We start from the raw sequence: 16,209 nt of genomic DNA on the forward strand, positions 1-16,209 counted from the left end.
TCTCTCCCTATTCCTCGTCTCTCTATCACGTGGCACGGGTAACAAACCAGAGACAACAACTCTGTTCGTTCTAACTTTGAGCTTCCAACCTAGCTCCCTGAAAGCCTGTCTAACATCCTCTGCACTCCTCCTACCTATGTCGTTGGTGCCAATGTGGACCCCGACTTCGGGCTGCTCCCCCTCCCCCTCCAGGACCTGGAAAACACGATCAGAGATGTCATGTACCCTTGCACCTGGGAGGCAACATACCAAACGTGAGTGTCTCTCGTTCCCACAAAACCGCCTATCTGTGCCCCGAACTATCGAGTCCCCAATAACTATTGCTCTGCTCTTCTCCACCCTTCCCTTCTGAGTAACGGGACAGGCTCCGTTCCAGAGGCCTGAGCCCCGTTACTTACCCCTGGTAAGTCGTCCCCCCACAAGTATCCAAAACGGTAAACTTGTTCTGAGTTATCAAAAATACCAGGAATGAGGACATGCTTACCTTCGTTGGTCAGAGCATTGAATCTAGGAGTTGGAAGACCATGTTGCAGGAGGTCATTGGTTAGATGACTTTGGAGTGCTACATGCAATTCTGGTCTCCCTGCCACAGGAAGGATTGTTGTGAAACATGAAAGAGTTCAAAAAGATTTACAAGGACGTTACCATGGTTGGAGGGTTTGAGCCATAGGGAAAGGCTGAATAGGTTGGGGCTATTTTCCCTGGAGTGTCGGAGACTGAGCGGTGACCTTATAGAGGTTTATAAAGTAATGAGGGGCATGGGTAGGGTGAATAGCCAAGGTCTTTTCCCCAGGGTGGTGGAGTCCAAAACTAGAGAGCATAGGTTTTAGGTGAGGGGGGAAAGATTTAAAAAGGACCTCCGGGACAACTTTTTCATGTAGAAGGTGGTGTGTATATGGAACAAGTTGCCAGAGGAAGTAGTGGAGGCTGGTACAATTACAACATTTAAAATACATCTGGATGGGTAGATGAATAGGAAGGGTTCAGAGGGGTATGGGCCAAATGTTGGCAAATGGGACTGGATTAATTTAGGATATCTGGTTGGCACAGACTAGTTGTACCAAAGGGTCTGTTTCCATGCTGTATGCCTCTATGACTGTAAGTAATTGCTACAGGATACCTAACACTATATAAGGATGAAACAGCATCAACTGCCCATTAGTCATTTGTCCCACAATACTTGAATATGCTGAAAAAAGCTTTTTGTCTGCACTCACCAATTTGCAAGAATACCTACTTAAGGAGAAAACCAACATTTGTTTTGTGTTAAAAGAGAGTGCTGTCTGGTTGGGAAATGTACTCAGGTAGAAGTTGGCCATGGAGAATGCTGCAGTTCATGCTTGATCAAGGCATTGTATGAGAACTGACCATCTACTTTGAGCTGAAATAGGTTCAGTGCATATACATATCCTTTCTTTGCAAAGAACAAGGCCCTATGCATTAATATGCAGCTTTCAATATGCAAAAGTGTGCCATACTGTGAGCCTAACCAATTTTAAATAGTTTGTCAGTGTAATTCTTCATACATTTGCGATTATCCAGCAAAGATTGTCCAATTGAGGTATCACTTCTAATTTTGGATACGGGTGCTGTGGGTTTTGCAAGTGTGAGATGGTTGAAAATTGAGTAGCTTGATTGTTGTGAACAGCCAAAGGATATGCTGTCTGATTAAAATCTATCAGTCTTTAGGAAGCACAACCTGGACTCAAGCATTATGATTCATATGCCACAATATTTATTGTATGATGAACAGAATGTTCCTTTGGCTTGGCAACAGCATCCTGTTAGGGGCAAATGCCACTTGTGGTGTTGCTGCTGCATAGTAGCAGTACAGCGAGCTTTGAAATGATCTGATCAGGTTTGCTATTATTCCAGGGGATGACTTTGTGCTGTATCCAGCATCAGGCTGCACAGTGAACAAATGACTAGATCCCTTTTTGGGATTGCTGAATGGATCAACTTATGCACGTGGGACTGTAAGAACCCCAATGTGACCAGTAAGGTAGGTTTGTAGTACAGTCTCCAACCCCTCCCCCAACTTACAGCCAGAATCTCAATAAGGGTGTCAATAAAAGAGTTCACTTTGACTGACTGTTCCATTTCAAAAATGAATTTGAGCATAGAATGAAGCCCATTAAGAGGCGTAAGGAAAATATTTCACACAACTGGGATTTGAGCACACAAAACACAATCTATATATTAGAAACATGCAAGGGCTAGGAGGTTAGGTGGTCATTCTGTCAGAGACCCATTTCTCATGGAATCCTACCATATTTTGTGAGCACTGATGATCCCATGGTGATTCCACCTACTTGGGAATTCGTGGTGCTCTTAAAAATGCACTCAGCTGCTCATATTGTTGAGTTTATAAATGTAATGAATACCAATATATACAATGGTGGCAGCTCTTCAATCCTGTACACAAGTCATAGAATCCCTACAGTGTGGAAGCAGGCCATTTGGTCCATCAAGTCCACACCAACCCTCCAAAGAGCATCCCATCCAGACCCACCACCCCCCTACCCTGTAACCTCTTGTGATTTAAACTCAATGTACAATTTGCCTTTTTGATCACTGCTGCATCCAGTCATACCTTCAATGCAATATGGGAGAATAACAAAATTAATGTTATTGCTTGCAACTAGAAGAATGAGAGAGTGGGAGCACCATCTGAATACTAAGACGCTGGGTAATATCCATTCTATGTCTGGGTAAGTAGACAGCAGACATGCTTTACTGGAATACAACAGTAGAATTTAGGCGAGCCATTTCTGGTGCTTTTAAGTTTATCCTTCCCACTGAGATTGAAAATATAGAGAACAAATTTCCATCAATACTAAAGTTTACATTCCGTATGTACATGCTTGTTTGTGAATAAATGATCTAAGTCAGACTTTAACAGCACTTTCCAAATCTGTGATCACTACCACCTAGAAGGAAAAGGGCAGTATCTACACTATCACCTGCAACTTCCCTTCAAGCCACACAGCATGCTGACTTGGAAGCATGTCACCAGTTCTGGGTCAAATCTACATTCTCAGGACTGCTGCTTTTGAGAAACACATTCAGGAATGGGCAATAAATGCTGGCCCAGCCAGTGATGCCTACATTGTCTGAATGTTTGTTTTTTAAGAAACTCCTCCTATATTGCATTCTTTTAGTCTATGGGCTCATCACTGTTTTGGTTCCCCTGTTATAGATATCCTCTCATATCAAAATGTCATCCAACATAGGTAAAACTCCAATGCAGTGTACAGCTTGCATGTTAACACATGACCTGAAAGGGAGCTAAATGAAGCTGTGGCTTTGGTTATCCTAAAAGGCATGTTGTAATATAGAGACACTGAAACCGATTACCGTGCCTCTGCTGAAACCATGATGAGAAGCGTCTCATTAAACACCATATCCAGAATCTCCTGATGGCTATGAACATGCTGCTGCTGGTCACTAAACAGATCATACAAAGGAAAAGGGACATGTTAGAACCTGAGCTACAGTTTGAGAATTGAAATGTCATTAACATCTGTATCAGAGCACAATAATTGTTTGTTAAAGTTTTAGTGTATGTTTAACCTACAATTTATTTTATCCAATTTGTCAATTTTATGCACTACGGAGTTGGGAGGAAGGAGATAATATTGCAGTCATAGCACTGGATTAGTAATCCAAGCTAATGTTCTGAGGATATAGTTCAAATCCACTCTGGCAACTGGTGGAATTTTGATTCGTTTAAGAAAATCTGAAATTAAAAGCTAGTCTCAGCAATGATGACCATTGTCATTAAGATCCATCTGGTTTGCTGATGTCCTTTCGGGGAGAAAATCTGCTATCCTTGCCTGCTCTGGTCTACATGTAACTTTAGACTAACAACAATGTGGTTGACTCTGGAATGGCCCTGACAAGTCATTTAGATCAAGGACAAATAGAGACCGACGACAAATGTTGGTCTTGTCAGCAATGCTCATATCCCCCCCCCTCCCCCCCACCACCACCACCACCTCTGCTGTTATATAGCAGCATTCACCAGAATGGTGACTCCTACTCTGTAAGGATTGATTAGAACACTTGATGAGAAAAAGCTGCAAATCTGAGCATGAGAGATGTTACTAAAACTGGATGAGTGAGGATCAACCTCAATCTGCCTGAGTGTATTTTCCAATCAGTATGTCTAGGATATGTGATTTCATGTCTATTTGGTATTGGATGGTGAGGAAATAACACTCCTGATCATAAAGGAATAAAAGCAATGAGATGTATGATTCCGCAAGAGATGTCTGTTTTCACATCAAAACTAGAGCTCCGTATCTGAAAGCATTCTGTAATTTTGTTGACAATTAATACAGTACATGAAAGCTAATAATGGACTCCTAGTTCATTTGGTGAAGTTTTCAGTAAGGTTGCATTTGTTCAACCAGTGAGCTTGGATCCAAATTCCGTGCTGTGGTGTGTATCTGATATATTGGGAAGGGAAATAGCACTTATCAGAATCATGAGTAATTTTGAAAAGGCAGCTTTAAATAGGAAAGGGAAATTAACAAAAGTAAAGTTACTGTTACTAATAAAATTGAGAAAGAAACAGAAATTGTTGGAAATGTTCAGGTCTCATGGCATTTGTAGAGAAGGAAACTGATTTAACATTTCACACCTGAGACCTTTTTATTAGAGCAGAGAGGGAAGATTGGCTGAATGTGGGCAAATGATTACAAGCAATCTTCATGGTGTTCAGGGGGAGGAAATAGTCCTCAAGTTAGCAGCATTAAAAAGCAACAGAATGGCCAGAAATTTGACTGTTTTAAAAGTCAGGGGAAACTTAAAGCCAGCAAAACCATTGCACTTATAGATTCAAATTTAAGCATTTTGGTTTGAATTTTATTTCTGTATTATTTGTAACAAATGTATCCAGAGTGCAGGGATAAAACACTTGACCACACTAGCAAAAGGCACAAATGTATAGCTCCATTACCATTGTTAAATATTATCTTAGGGAGCTGAATAATATGGAGGAAAATCTCAGGATTACTTATGAAACTGCTGATCCTTTAGTGGCCTTTTGTGAAGGAAAGGAGGTGTGTGGAAATGGTGCTCGAATCTGAAAGAGAAGGGGGAGAGAGACGACCAGTAACTGCTTAGAAGTTCAGAGGCATGGTGATGGTTAAGGAAAGATGCTATATCCACCAGGGTCTAACAGAACACGCCCAGAATTCTTGACAGCAATGCGCAGAGCGTGGTAATCAAGCAATTTGCAGTCACTCTAAACATAGAGAAAAGCAAAGCCTGAAATGGTTCCCTAGTCAAGGAAAAAGAATTTTTTTCTTTTTTTGTTTCAATATTGACAGTACATTGAGCTGCTTTGCAATTGTTTTACAATGTGCAAAAAGAATTGAGGTAATTTAACAAAAGAATTCGTGTGGGTCACTTAGTTTTTAAACTGGACAAAGGGTGATTGGACTCCAAACTGAATCAGATCTGTTGTTGCAGAGTGCTGCTTGCATTGAGATGGGTAACTGAGAAGGAAGGAGTTGCAAGAAGAAGTTTGGTTTTGTTCAGCCAAAGCCAATGCTGTTTTCATATAAGCATCGTGCCGAATGATGAAAGTCTTTTGCAACCGTGGCATCCATGGAGAGATCAGGATTCTTGTGAATAATGCAATCATCCTTCCGACTCTTCTATGGAGCTGTGAAATGTGGACTATATAGAGACACCATTTCAAGGCTCTTGAGAAGTACAATTAAAACTGAGTTGGGTTCTCCACATCAGCTGGGAGGATAGGCATACTAAAGCATAGTCCTTGAAGGACCCAATAGCACCATCACTGAGGCCACAATCACCCGAAACCAACTCCATTGGGCTGGCCATGTCCTTAGAATGCCTGAGCTCTAACTACCAAAGCAAATAGTCAAGAAAGGTACTTGAACAAAAGAAAGACAAAAGAAACATTTCAAGAACTTCCTGAAGGTTATCTTCACAAAATGCAACAAAGGTATCAACGTGTGGAAGACCCTTGTTTAGAAGGAATCAACTGTATGATGAGACACAATTCTTTGGGAACGCTTGTTAGTGAGAGGAAATATGGAAAAGGAATGGCAACAATCTCCAGGCCAAGGACCACTTCCACTTCTTGGAAACCCCTTCCAAATGTGTGCTTGGAAATGTGACTCTAGCATTGGTTATGCAAGGACCCAGAGAACCCATGACTTGGGGGAGACAATTTCCCAGGTGGACAATCCTACTCGATAGTGAGTGAGTTATTGTTGACAACAAATGATCCATATGGTCTGGAAGCAGTTAGTGAACTGGAAGGGGATGAGAATGTGTTATCTGTCAAGTGTAAATTCCCAATGCAGTTAAAGATTACCATGCTTCTATTTTCTTGAAGGAATTGAATAATGCAGATGCTGATTTCTTTAAGTTGAAGTTGCTTGTACAGTTGACCTTAAACTGCCTAATAAATCATTTGTCTATCTTTCCTCAGGACGCAATGAATTAATTGCGAGGTATATCAAGTTGCGGACAGGAAAAACACGGACACGCAAACAGGTATGTGCATGACCCTGACCTTCCCGCAGCTGGTCATTCTATCCTCCTCACACACCCACTTGTCTGTCCCCGGTATACTGAAGTGCTCCAGTGAATCACAGCACAAACCTAGAGAAGCAACAAGCTAGGCCCTTTACAACCTTCTGGACTTAATATTGAGTTCAACACCTTTAGATTGTGAACCCATTTCTTCCCTTTTCTTTTAGCTTTACTTGCTGTATTCTGTTACCATGTACTCTCTTCCCTCCCCCCACCCCAGTGGGGCTATCTCCTTTTGAGTTTGGCAGTTAGATGCATCATTGTTCTGCCATTCTCACATTCTGATCACTTAATCTGCACCATCAGCAGCCTTTCTTCCCCAGCACTCCATCCACCCAACCCCACCCACCTCAACCACCATCACTAGAGCATAAATGCTGCCCCTTCCACACCACATCCGATTAGTTTGCCCTCTCTCCATGGATACTGTCTGACCTGTTGTGATTTCCTTGTCTATATTGGATTCCGGCAGCTGCAGGTGTTTTTGTCTCTAACCATGTTTTTACCACTGCAAAGCCTCTTCAAAGGATGCCCACTTTGAAGATGTTCTCTGCCTCCCTCAGATATGCACTCAGTGAGTCCCTTTCTCACTGTCACAACGCCGTGACCTCTTCAGCCCTCCAGCTCTTTGACCACATGATGAAACAAACTCGATACTACAGCCATGTGACGTTTCTCAGCTGCTGTCTTCGCAACCATCTCATTCAGCCCTGAAGAGGGGTTACACCTGAAACATTGACTTCTCCATCTTCTGATGCTGCCTGGCTCACTGTTCTTTCAGCCCCCTGTTTGTCTACCGCTATGATTTCTGTAATTTTTTATTTTCAGTAGCGATTCAAACATTTGCTCACTGCCACATCTCTGTGACATTTTTTTGTTTTTAATTTATTTTGTGCATTTTGCTACCTGTACTTCTGCATCTGGTGTGTGTGTCAATGTCAGGGTGAGAGTAAGAGATTATTTCCTTGGATGTCTGCAAGGATGAAATTACCAGTGAATACACTGCCCCCAAGTGGTATCAGGCAGAAGCTCCGCTCTCAGCCCTGTCTCCAAATGTAGCCAATTTGTGAATATGTTGAGTATTTTAGTCACATTTGGGGGATTAACAACAATTCTTGAGTATTGTGAATGATACAAGTGTTTGAAACACTGGCTAATTAGGAGTTTTATTTTTAAAACTCGGGCTCTCATCTCGCCTGGCTCATCAGGCTTTTATTTACTTATTTGTAGATGAAAGTTAAAAAAGTTCATTGTCCTTTTCCCCATTTAGGTGTCGAGTCACATTCAGGTGCTTGCTCGAAGGAAGTCACGTGAGATTCACAGCAAGTTAAAGGTAAGGAGTCACTTGCTCTGATAATTTGGACTTTGTTTGGTTACCATGGTAACACATTGTGATCTTTGACTGTTCATTAAGACCAAAAAGATGGTTTTGAAATAACTTTGAAGAATTTCAAAATATTTTCCTTTGTTCCTCCTGGATATTATCTCTTGAAAGCACTTACTCCCCAGAGCCACTCACAGGGAGAAGTACCACAGGTCCCTCTGGCCATATCTAGCTTCCAGCTCGATGCTGATCCCTGAATTATGTACAGTATTAATATTGAGCTAGTGGCTGTGAATATGACCATGTATTAGAGTTTAGTCACTGGCTGCACTTGGCAATGGCTATTCCAAAAATGGTAAACACGGTCTTTTTCCAAGGGTCAAAGATATACTGCTGTGCCTGGCCCCTCTTAGGCACTGCTGCCTCCAGCTACATGTCACCTTGCCCTGCAAGAGGGAAATGTGCAACAAAGTGAGGTGCAACTTGAGGTGATGTGACTACCATGAGTGAATAGCTGGCAGTGTTTTCAAACTGTGAGATCTGTGTGTGTGAGGGTCGCAGCTGATTGTGAAGCAAAACAATAAATGTTGGACATGCATTATGTTTGAAGGTTATAGCTCAGTGAAGTGTGTGGGCCTGAGTGAGAAGTAGGCAGGATACAGCATTGCCTTTTACCAGCTGAACCATTTTGCAAAATGGTATCTAGAGAACTGGTTAGAGCAGAGCACATTGTCACACGGAAATGCTTATGCAACCTTCAACTTTGTCAATTCCAGAAAGCCTTCTGGACGGATTGTTATAAGCTCTCAAATGATGTGGATTATAGCAAGAAATCTGTGAAAGTTGTGAAGAATCTAGCGAGGCCTTTCCTGATGTTGGGAGAAACATGTTGCATTTTCCAACAGAATTCTTGGCCTCGGAGATAGCAATATTTTCACTAGAGAGCAGTGGGATGGCTATCAATGAGGGTTGTTACTCATTATCTTTATTAGCACTGAGTTTCACCTCATTAATATACAGCTTCCTATCATATTCTGGGTAGGTAGAAACTAGATGTCAAAACTTCCCAAAGTGAAAGTCAGAATGGATACCTTGCAACTCCAACTCACCACTTACTCCTCCAGACTACCATTTTGGACACCTGGTACAAATGACTTGGCATTCTCTATGGGCAATGGCTGCACTCACCCATGACCATAGACATTTGCATCTGGTACGTGCCAGCCTCTCTGTGCCATCATGGCACATCCCCAATCCATTTATAGTACGCTTCTGCACTTCAGTGGTGTACTTTGGAGCACATAGCATTGCAGTGCTGCTTCAAGGAGACTTTGCACACCGGGATAGGCAACCAGCTCCAGGATTGGATCAGACTGCATCTCAGGGCTGTTTGTTTGGATTCCTAGCACTCATTTACCTATGCTGACTTGCATGCTCACAGCACCACTGATTTACTGTGCCATGCCTTGCTTTCAATATCGATACAAAGCCAGGCAACTTGTCATGGTTCTCAGCAGTCAACAGTTAATGGGGTGGCCATGTAGCTGCATGGTCAGGAGGTCCTGGCACAATAAATCGAGAATATTGTCCAATATTCAGGATCGAGGATCAAGTCAAGTAGCTGCTTAAGACAGTCAAAGGAGCCAAATGTCAGACACCCTACCACCCGTCTTGACTCGTTTTTCCCTATTATGTGCTGTTTACAGCTGAACTGAGAAAAAGGGAGTAATCAAGTGAGATGGAAGTGAAAAGCACAGCTGTTAATGCTGGTGAAGCTGGGAGAAATGTGGTAAGGTGTCCTGAGTGAGTGCTTATGAGGTGAAGAAACTTTGTGGGGTTAGCAGTGAAGCGGGTGGTCAGGTGAGAGTGAGTGAGAGAAGATGCTGCAGGTAATAGTGAGAATGGTGGAGTCTAAGCCTTAGTGTGAGGTGGGTGTGGTTTCAGAGAAAGTTTGGTGACACTTCCTTTGGCAAAATGAAGATCATCATCTTTCTATCTTGCTACACTGGACATTTGGTATAAACCAGACCAGTCTCCCTCAAAATATTTTAAGGTAGCCTCAGCCCCTAACTCTTTTTTTTTAAATTTATTTTAATAGCAAATGTAACGATTCAGTTCTGATGTAATGTGACTGGTCAAACTATTCGATTTTAAGCAAAACAATTTATTTCAACACTGAAATTAAAAATACAACCAAGGAGAGAGGAACTTAGAATAACTTAACTCTACTGGGAAAACGTAACAGAGCAATATTTTACAGTAACCATCACTAATGAGCTATTCCAATAAAATAACATCCCATAAACACTCCCCTTGACAAAAAGGAAAATTCAGACACAGAAACACGCCATGTAGGAGGGAAAAACCATCAAGAGGAAATTCAGATTAGCATCAGCCAGGAGACACTCACTGAAGCTTCCAACTCTGGGACCCCAATAGTTTCTGATGTTACTGAATAAGAACCAAAATCCATAAATCTGGATCTGAGAGCTGGCTGCACCTGCTGTTTTTCAAATAAAAGAAACACCCCGAGATCTTTACTCAATCGGTCTTCAGTAGCCAGCTCAGCTCCTCTCTTCAAAGAAAAGCACAAAATAACCTCCTAAAATGGCAGGATCATCACACATCCCTTCAGATTGCTGGGGCCACACTGATCAGGCTGACAGGATCTGGTGCTTTGCCTCCTCTGCAGTTCCTGGGAGATGTGGTCTTGTTCTGGACATCCAGTCCACTCCGACCTCCAGATCCCCATCCTGAAAGGACATTATTTTCCCCTCCTCTGCCATGTCAAGGGCTAATGTCATGAACTATGAAGGCAGCTCCAAACTGCCAGTGCCTGTCTGGGTATTGCAAATGAGGTCCACTGCCAGGGATGATTAACCACTGTCTGTGCGTGGTGAGTCATAGAATCCAGCTAACGTTGAATGAGAGGGCTGCTATACAGAGAGGGTAGGTAAGTTCTGGAAATGGGAGAAAACTCACTTGACCTCATGAAGAGAAACCCTCAATGAAATTTTACAAAACTGACTTTTTGTCAACATATGTTAAGATTCAGCCCTCCGTATCTGACAACGATGTGATACAACGGGCTAAAGAGAGAGTCTCATGAAGACTCCTTGACCAGCACTTCAGAAAGTCACTGACAAGATAAATGCACCGAAAAAGATGAGAGATTCCACTCTCTTCCTAAGTGCAGGGATTCAAAGCTTTCCTTTAAAATTAAAAATCCTTTATCTTAAGCAGCCTTTTTTTTTCTTTAGCCTTTCATGTGATGCAGGTGTTTCTGGCAAAGCCAGCCCATTGGTGGTCATCCTGCAACTGTCCTTGAACCCGCATCGCGATCCCTGTGACATTATCATTTCTGTATATTGCCACCTCCCCTTAACTATGTCTCTGCAATTAGACAAACTTTTGTGTTTCTCCACTGGTACCTCAACTTCCACTCTCTCTCTGCTCTCAGCCTTTCAACAGGATTAGTCTAAAGTAACTGAAGGTGATATAGCAAATTTAATTCATTTTAAAAATGGATGGTGTGGAGAAATGAAAATATGGAAATGTGTGAAAATATCTCCTGTTAGTGTTTCTAAAAAGTGATTAATCTTTCTATTTACTCTTGTTTTGAATGGACTGTCCATTTGGTGACTGGAATGGATGACAATCTCTCGTTGTCTCCAGACAATCAATATGGTGAGCTCCTGGCAAAAGTGCTAGTTTTCTGAAAGAACATTCTCTTGCTTTTTATTGAATGTACACTGCTGTAACACCATGTGTTTCCTCCTAGCACATTACTGAAGGTTCCCCAATCTCTGCCATCAGCCATCTTGTTTCTCGACAATTTCTTTTTGAAAATTGCTCAAACGTAAATTGGATACCAACTCTGTTTTAAAATCACTTTTACCGTTTAATTTAGTGTTGGGGATACATTTAGTTCTCATTGAGTTTCTATTAGTAAGACAAGCTCCCTTCTATCCAGTTTTGGATTTGGTGAACGACCCCTATTGCATGCATTGAAGCTGAAAGCCATGTTCCTGATTTCTGATTCTGTCCCCTACAGTTGTTTCCATGTTTAGTATCAGGAAAAATAAAAGTACCTATGGAATATTGAATCCCTCTGGATATTGGTGCATCAGACCCCGTCCAAATCCAATGCCAATCATGAAACCACTTTCACTTTTGGATCTCTTGTAGAATCTTTAAAAAACGCCATGATATTTCTGAGCCATAATAAGCTCAAATATCACCTAAACCTTGGATCATTGCAATCAACTAATTGTCAATTTCTTGTATATGCAATGGAACTTAGTGTTCTGGGTATTTTAGATCACATCCCCATTCAGTGACCCTCCCCTTTTCCCCCCCCCCCCCCCCCCCCAAAACTCTGAGGAGAGCGGACAAGATCAAACTTGGCAATGGTGGGCATTTGTTTTGAAACTCACTTGCACAGGTTGATTGATGGAGCATGGGTTCAGGTGCTGGAGGGCGAGTACCACTTTTAAAGCCATAAAGAAGAGACAATGACTTCAGGAGAGAACTGAGGAATATATCAAAATTTGTAATGTCATCCTAATTATAGATCACTCTTCTTCATGCCACACCTGCCCCATAAAGGCTGTCTCCAACAGTGTTTCAAACAGCATTGTCTGTTGTGTGACTGGTCTAACCCATCTTCATTTTGCTGGTCATGATGTTGGCTTTAATTGTGATTTGGATGCACTCATTAACTTTGGAAACTGAGATGGTCACCATTAGGAACTCTTCAAGCCATCAGAGAATTGTTTTGAGTGCTTTGTAATCTGAAATAATTCTCATTATGCTTTGATAGTGCAAAGAAAGGTAAGGGTCTTGAGGAATCATGGTTGTTGATAGCCTCATTATGCAATTGGTCCTTTTTCTATTTAAGTTTAAAAAAAACAGGATTGTGATATCTATGGAAAGATATTTGGGTGATTCCATATGAACTGTTTAAGAGTGATTCTGATGATGACTGTCAATGTTCACCAAGAAACCAAAATCCACGGGTAGCTTCATTCCTTTCATTGTACTATCAGCATTTGTAGTTAATCTACTGTCCATGTTTTATTTTGTTAGAACACTCATTGTTTACTATTTAACATAGCTGCCCTTCAGAATAATATTCACTCTCTGACAAGTATTCATGTTGCCTGGAGATATTCACTTAATAAAACTCCTTTCTCAACTATTTTTTCCATTTTTGAAGGGAATATTGGCCTCCTATTCATTGCCCTTCATTAGTTGCTCTTGAATTGATTTGGTTGTTCAGGTCTTTTCAGACAGCAGTTAGAATCAACTAAATTTTTCTGGGTCTTGAGACATATGTAGGCTATACCAACTAAGGATGGCAGATTTTCTTTCCTAAAGGGCATTAGTGAACCAGATGGATTTTTCCAACAATGGATAATGATTACATGGTCACCTGTAGAGTGGCTTTTAATACCAGATTTTATTAAATTCAAACTTCCAACTCCCATGGTGAGATTTGAATCCATGTTCCCAGAACACTTGCCCAAGCTCTTGATTGCCAATCCAGCGACATTACCACACGCACCACCTCGCCTTCAAATTGAAAAGTGCATATTTTACAATAGTATTCCATTTGATAGTCAGGACTGATTATGTGCTGCTATGCCCACTGACCATAATGTTTAAATGGAGTGCCAGACACCTGGGCATTGAGTTAACTAGTGGCTGAGTACTCTGCTATCTGGTTTACTTTATACTTTAATTCCCATCAAAGCTAACGGCTGTTCCTAATTAATTTACTCTGTTTTGAATAGATGCCATACATCCCCGGAATGTTTTCTACCCCTGCTAGAATCCCTGGTTAAAGCAGCAGAGTTGCACTCTTGCAGTTTGTGTGTCAGGGCAGCACCTACTGTTGCTGCTCCTGAGGATGATGTTTGGAAGCAGCAACACAAACACCTGCTTCCTCGAGTACAAGCATCATTTATGTCTTAATACATTCAATGGAATTGTAAATCCTTTAGAATAGAGCTATGTTATGAATGAGCGACACATTTAATAAACACAGTACATCAATAGAGAATTCTCACCACACTGTGTGACTGTTAATATAATGAGGAAACTCTACACATTTCAGTGTAGAATATAATTGATTAAGGGCTGTTTGTTGTGCAGTGGTACTGACCTTGCCTCTGGGCCAGCGGCCCCAGGTGTATAATAACACCTGAACATATTGATTTTTTTAAAAAAATTGATTATTGTTGGAGTTAAAAGCTCCGCTACTCCTAGACAGAGTACCACAAAAGTTTGTTTAACAAGGACTCAACTCTATCTCTATGTCAAAGTCTCATCCACTCCCACTTTCAATATCCCTCTTTTTTTGGGTGCTCTGTTGCAAATGCTAATTCTTTTTCTCATTTTTTTCTATTCGTTCTCTCTCTGTTTTACTTTGCTTTTTGTTGGTCTCAAGGTCACATGACATTTTAACAGAAGTAGGCCATTCAGCCCATCAAGTCAACTCTGCCATTCAGTTAAATCACTTTCTTGCCATTCCTCCATAACACTTGATTCCTTACGGATTAAACATCTGTCTATCTCAGACTTTACTTTATGACCTAGCCTCCCAAAACTCCACAGATATACTACCCTCTGAACAAAGGAATTGCACCTCATCTCTGTCTTAAACATGCAAGCTCTTTTTCTGAGATTATGCCCTTGTATCTGAAACTTTCACACAAAGGGGAACAACATCCCCAACAACAATAATTTTCCACCCTGTAAAATCCCCTGAGAATCTTGTATGTTTCGTTAAGGATGCCCCTCATAGATCATAGAATCCCTACAGTGTGGAAACAGGACCTTCGGCCCAACAAGTCCACACCAACCCTCCAAAGAGTAACCCACTCTGACCTATTCTCCTACCCTGCATTCCCCCCTGACTAATGCACCAAAATACACATCCCTGAACACTATGGGCAATTCAGCATGGCCAATTCACCTGGCCTGCACATCTTTGGACTATGGGAGGAAACCCATACAGACACGGGGAGAATGTGTAAACTCCACACAGTCGCCTGAGGCTAGAATGGAACTTGGGTCCCTGGTACTGTGAGGCTGCAGTGCTAACCACTGAGCCACCATGCCATCTCATTCTTCTAGATTCTAATGAGTACAGACCCAACCCACTCAATGTCTCATAAGATAATTCCTTCATGGTATCCGCTAAGTGAAGCTTCTCTGGGCTGCCTCAGTCCTAATGCACCTTTCCAAAGGGACCAAAACTATTTACTGTTTTCCCTCTGGTCTAACAACTGCCTTGTATAGTTTTAGCAAGACTTCCCTACTTTACTGTTTTCCCTCTGGTCTAACAACTGCCTTGTATAGTTTTAGCAAGACTTCCCTACTTTACTGTTTTCCCTCTGGTCTAACAACTGCCTTGTATAGTTTTAGCAAGACTTCCCTACTTTACTGTTTTCCCTCTGGTCTAACAACTGCCTTGTATAGTTTTAGCAAGACTTCCCTACTTTACTGTTTTCCCTCTGGTCTAACAAGACCTCCCTACTTTTATACTCTGTTCCCTTTTGAAATAAAGGTCAACATTCCATTTGCTTTCCCTATTACCCACTGAACTTGGAAGTTAACTTTGTATGCTATATGGATGAGGGCCTCCAAACCCTTCAGTTCTGTAGCTTCCTGCAGTCTTTCTCCATTTAGAACATAGAACAATCCAGCACAGAACAGGCCCTTCAACCCTCAATGTTGCACCGACATGTGAACTATTCTCAGCTCGTCCCGCTACACTATCCCAAAATCATCCGGTGTTTATTTAAGGATTGTTTAAATCTCCCTAAAGTGGCTGACTACATTAGCAGGTAGGGCATTCCACGCCCTTACCATACTCTGCATAAAGAACCTGCCTTTGAATCTTTCTTAAATCTATCACCCCTCAATTTGTAGTTATGCCCCCTCGTACAAGCTGACGTCATCATCCTTGGACAGACTTTCACTGTCTACCCTATCTAATCCTCTGATCATCTTGTATGTCTCTATCAAATCCCCTCTTAATCTTCTTCTTTCCAATGAGAACAGGTTTAAGTCTCTCAGCTGTTCCTCATAAGACCTTTCCTCCAGACCAGGCAACATCCTGGTAAATGTCCTCTGCACCTTTTCCAATGCTTCCACATCCTTCCTGAAATATGGCGACCAGAACTGTACACAATATTGCAAGTGTGGCTGCACCAGCATTTTGTATAGTTGTAGCATGATATTGCGGCTCCGGAACTCAATCCCTCTATGAATGAAACCTAACACACCATATGCCTTCTTAA

General features: G+C 41.7%; 1 protein-coding gene across 6 annotated transcripts in view; it reads left to right on the forward strand.

The window, feature by feature from the left end:
• The window catches only part of LOC122542064 (transcriptional enhancer factor TEF-1-like), a 91,259-nt gene that overhangs the window by 52,806 nt on the left and 22,244 nt on the right, over positions 1–16,209 (forward strand). For 4 of the 6 annotated variants that reach the window (XM_043679350.1, XM_043679354.1, XM_043679352.1 and 1 more), the window contains 3 exons: positions 6,473–6,537; positions 7,847–7,909; positions 11,576–11,587. In XM_043679350.1, the coding sequence (XP_043535285.1) occupies positions 6,473–6,537; positions 7,847–7,909; positions 11,576–11,587 (140 nt within the window). The remainder of the gene's footprint in view (positions 1–6,472; positions 6,538–7,846; positions 7,910–11,575; positions 11,588–16,209) is intronic. The other 2 variants (XM_043679353.1, XM_043679356.1) reach the window with 1 other exon arrangement.

Source organism: Chiloscyllium plagiosum, chromosome 39 (genome assembly GCF_004010195.1).
Source record: "Chiloscyllium plagiosum isolate BGI_BamShark_2017 chromosome 39, ASM401019v2, whole genome shotgun sequence".
Classification (NCBI taxonomy): domain Eukaryota; kingdom Metazoa; phylum Chordata; class Chondrichthyes; order Orectolobiformes; family Hemiscylliidae; genus Chiloscyllium; species Chiloscyllium plagiosum.